Source organism: Petaurus breviceps, unplaced genomic scaffold, assembly GCF_028583685.1.
Source record: "Petaurus breviceps papuanus isolate PSGF00001 unplaced genomic scaffold, PetGlider_PUasm1.0 90903, whole genome shotgun sequence".
Taxonomy (NCBI): Eukaryota; Metazoa; Chordata; class Mammalia; order Diprotodontia; family Petauridae; genus Petaurus; species Petaurus breviceps.
Window position 1 is genome coordinate 631,586 of NW_027187376.1, and position 4,420 is coordinate 636,005.

Here is a 4,420-nt window from a genome sequence, read left to right on the forward strand (position 1 = left end):
AGAGAAAAGGGAAAGAGAAGACAGAGAGAGATATGGAGGGAAGGAAAGAGTGGAGAGGAAAGAAGAGAAAAAGGAAAGAGAGGAGAGAAAAGGGAGGGAGGGAGGGAGGAGAAAAAAGAGAGACAGAAGAGAGACAGAGAAGAGAGGAGAGAGAGAGAGACAGAGAGAGCGAGAGAGAGGAGAGAGATATGGAGGGAAGGAAATAGTGGAGAGAGAGGAAAGAAGAAGAAAAAGGAGAAGAGGAGAGAGAGGAAAGAGAGAAGAGAAAAGGGAGAGAGAGACAGAGAGACAGAGACAGAGAGAAGAGGAGAGAGATGTCCCATAATATGTGGAAAGGGAGGAGATAGAGGGATGAGAAGAGAATGGTGCTGGGTTTATGAATATGTTTTTGGGAAGCTAATCCACTGGAGATGTACTTCACTTCCCTCACCTTAGTTACACTTTCAAGTTACCTGAGCAACTGCTCTTCCAGACCTCTCAATTTCTCCTCCAGGGTCATTAGTAGCTTCTCCTTCTTCTGGGTCTGCTCCTCAGCCTTCTGCAGACTTTCTTTGAGCTTCTGTGAGATGAGGACATCAAATACCCATACACCCAAGGATGGCTTGGGGGAAAGGTGTGGGAGAAGGGAGGGGAAGGCCAAGTGTGGAGGAACTAGTAAATTGGAAAGAGACACCACCTGCTGGAGTTTGCTTTTGGCTGAGGAGATGTCCCAGGCGATCATTATCGACTATTCAGTTATCCTCAGTTACTGGGTCATCCCTGTGGCAGACATCACATCTAGGGACAGAACTTGGCACAAAATACCTGAGTTTTATCCTTGGTTCTGCCCTAGATAAGCTCTGTCAACCTAGAGGGGAAACTTTCTAAATTGGGGGAAGAGAAATTATTAAGATCAAGGCAGTGAGATGATTTAGTCTAGAGAAGAAAAGGCTGAATGGGGGTTTAATAACAGTCTTGAAACCCACAAAAGGTTGTCTATTTTCACATCTAATTGTCTGAAATGAAGCAAAGGACAGGGACTTCAAAGATTTAGAAATCAGGAAGAATGAGACAAAGTCACAAAGACAGAGACAGACAGAGATAGAGACATGGAGACAAAAGGAGAGAAAGAGAATGTGAAAGCAGGAAACATTGAAAAAAATCCCATTGGTTTGGGTGAGAGACAAATGTTTATATGAAATAATCCTTTTAGCCATGCTAAGTAATTCTTACCTTGATCACATCTTCATGGTCTCTCTGGTACTTTTTCTCCTGCTCTTCTGCTTCATTAGGCATCTGTCTTTGAGTTTGATTATCTTTGTGCCTCTCCCCTGTTCCCAAGCCTCGAAGGATCTCGGACTCCCCTGGGACTTCACAGATCTCATACTCCCTTCTGGGTCCTGATTCTTCTTCCTCAAGCCTCTCCCCCAAGATATTTGGCAGGTGCTTTGGAGAAGATCTCTGGTCTCTCCTTCCTCTTTGGGGATCTTTGGGAATTTTCTGTCTCTCTAGTTCCATCCGCTCACCTCTGTCCTCAGCCCTTGATGGTTCCTTTTTAACCTGCTCTGCCTTTGGAGACACCTTTCCCCCCTCTTCCTGCTCTACAAGACTGAGATCTACTGGTGTTTGATTCTCTGGAAATGTACACATTGGCTCAGTAAGCCCTCCTTCTAGAAAACATATATTTTCTTCCTTTCTCTGATGCTTCTTTTCTTTATCTGGCTCTTGCCTAACTTGCAGGGACCCAGGTATCCTGGTTCCTGGGAGACTTCCTTGTTGCTTATTATGAAGTCTGGGGTTCTGTCCCAGGGGCATCTTCCTAGTTTCTCCAAGCAGGGAGCTTAGATGTGGGAGCAATTCTAGTCCTTTGGAACCCTCAAGTGACCCTTGACTTATCATGCTCTCAGAATCTTCTATCTTCTTTTCTGCCAGGGGCTCTTGTATCCCAGCACTATTAGGTCTCACCAGGCATATTCCTTTGGGGTCATCTTCTTGGGGTTGGATGTCAGAGCCAGCAAAGAGGGTAGATGGCTTTTTGGACTGGACTCCTTTGCTTGTCAGATGTGTGACTTGGATCTAGGGGGAAGCCCCCAAATAAGTTATTCTTTCTCCAGACCAACCCCTTTGGTCAGCTCTGGGTAGATCTGAACATTCAGATAATTCCATTTCCCCAGGACTTCTCTACTGCTCTGCCTGTGCCATAATTTCTCTTCTTTAATCTCCTGAATGCCTTGTGCTTGACTCCCTCTCCATCCCTTTGTCCACCTCTTCAGAGAAAATTTGACCTACTGGAAAGTGCTCTGAATTTGGAGTCAGAGAACCATAGTCTGAACCTCAGCTTTAGCACTTATTACCTGTATGACCCTGAGTAAGTCTCTGAGTTCCCTCAGCTTCAGTTTCCTCTTCTGTGAACTGAAGGAGTTCGATTAGACCCCTTTCACCTCTAAGAACTCACTGTTTCCTCTCCATCTCCCATACCTCCCATCTTCACAAATTCCCTATTACTGTTGAGGGTACCATCTTCCTCACAGCCACCCAGACTCCCAAACTAGGTACCAGTCTCAACTTTTCACCCTCTCCCACTCCCCATATCCAATATGTTGCCAAGGTCTCTTGATTTTACTTTTGTGTTATCCTTTGCATACTTGCCCCTTTTCCCTTTGATGCTGCCTGAAGCAGGTCTGACTCCTGAACTATTACCATTGCCTGCTGGTTGCTTCCCTGCCTCAAATCTCTCCCTACCCGAGTCCACCCCACACTCAACTGTCCAAGTGACATTCCTAAAGCACAGGTCTGACCATGTCACCCCCTACTCAATCAATTCTATTGGCTCCCTATCACCTCCAGGATCAAACATAAATTCTCTGTCTTTCAAAGCTCTTCATAACCTGGCTCCCCTCACTTTTCCAATCTTCTTATGACTTCCAACCTGTCCCATCACCTCAGGACTCTGAGCCAGTAACATTGGCCTCCTTGCTATCCCTTGGATAAAACACTCCATTCCCCAGTTCTGGGCATTTTCATGGGCTGTTCCCCATACTCAGAACACTCTCCTGCTTCATTTCTCTACTCTCTGACTTCCCTGGCTTCTTTCAAGTCCCAACTAAAATACTGATTTCTACAGGAAGTCTTTCCTCTCCTTCAATTGAGTTCCTTCTCTCTGTTGACTTTTTCTAATTTCTCATGTAGCTTGATCATACATAGTCGTTTGCATGCTGTCTCCCCTAGTAGACTATGAGTTTCTTGAGAGTAGAGCCTACCTTTTGCTTTTATTTGTATCTTTGGTGCTTAGTACAGTGCCTGACATATAGTAGGAGCTCAATAAATGCTTATTAACTGATTATGACCCCTTGTTCTCTCCTCCCAGAAAGACTTCAGTCACCCTCAAGTGACTTCTCAGGACCCCAGGTCTCCCTTTCTTCTCTATCTCTTAATATCCCCATTGATCCTAAGTAAACCTTCCCTTCTCTCACTTATCCTGGCCCCTTGCTTCCAGTGTTTCCCCATCTGCCTATCTGTGCTACCATGTCTTCTCTCCTGGAATTTCCAGCTTACTTACTGCTCCATCTACTGGACACAGCAGAGAAGAGCCAAGGAGCACACTAAGATAAGTTCAAGGGGTAAATACCTCCTCATCTTGAGGCTGTTTTGTTCTGAACTCTTCCTGGGTCATGCTGAAATTCTGGCATCGTGACCTGAAAGGATCGAGGCAGAGGAACATCTTGTCTCTCCCTCTAGCTTTGCATTTAGCCCACATCTGTAACATCTCCCCCCTCTTCTGGTCATCTTTGGGGGTGGACCAATGAAGAGATGATGGGGACTTAAGGGAACAGGGAAAAAAGAGATTAGTGACTAGAGTGTGTGTGTGTGTGTGGGGGGGGACAGGGCCAGGGGGACTAGTATTCGAGGCCGTCCACTCCCTTCAGTGGGGTCTTCCTTCTCTGTTTGAAAGTCACTTACTCTGAGAACATAGGCCAGCCCCCATCGAGATCACACCGCTGCAACTCGAGATCAAAAGCCACTCCATTCAGAACATAGAGCGCCTCTAAGATGTCGGTGCTGAGCTCTGGGCACAGGAAGGGGCTTTGGCTCCCATACCACTCCCTAAAGCAATCACATCAGCTCAGGCACCAGCTTGTGGCCCCAACATTGAATTGCTCCCCTCCCTCCCAAGTCCAAGAAATGAAATTCTTATCTAAATTCTCAAGAGGAACAGGTCTGTATAAGGAGGGGCCTCAGAAGCAGGCCATCCAGGTGTTTTATTTCTGGGTTTTATTACTTACTCTGATACCTCCTTCCTACTCTTTCTCTCCTCTCCCCTACCCCGACCCCTTCCCTGCCCCTCCCCCCATCTCAGTTTCCTCTTCCTTGGTGCCCAGCTATGGATGAAATGGTAGTAGGAGAGGTTGAAGTTAGATATCAGAAAGACCTTCCCAGCAAT

At 46.3% G+C, this 4,420-nt stretch overlaps 1 protein-coding gene across 1 annotated transcript in view; it reads right to left on the bottom strand.

Annotated features, from left to right (window-relative positions):
* Positions 1-585, bottom strand: part of LOC138151643 (C-X-C chemokine receptor type 2-like) — a 28,868-nt gene extending 28,283 nt beyond the window's left edge. Inside the window, 1 exon segment of the mRNA XM_069075164.1 lies at positions 453-585. Coding sequence (XP_068931265.1) covers positions 453-499 — 47 coding nt within the window. The 5' untranslated portion in view covers positions 500-585.
* Positions 586-4,420: the final 3,835 nt, after the last annotated feature.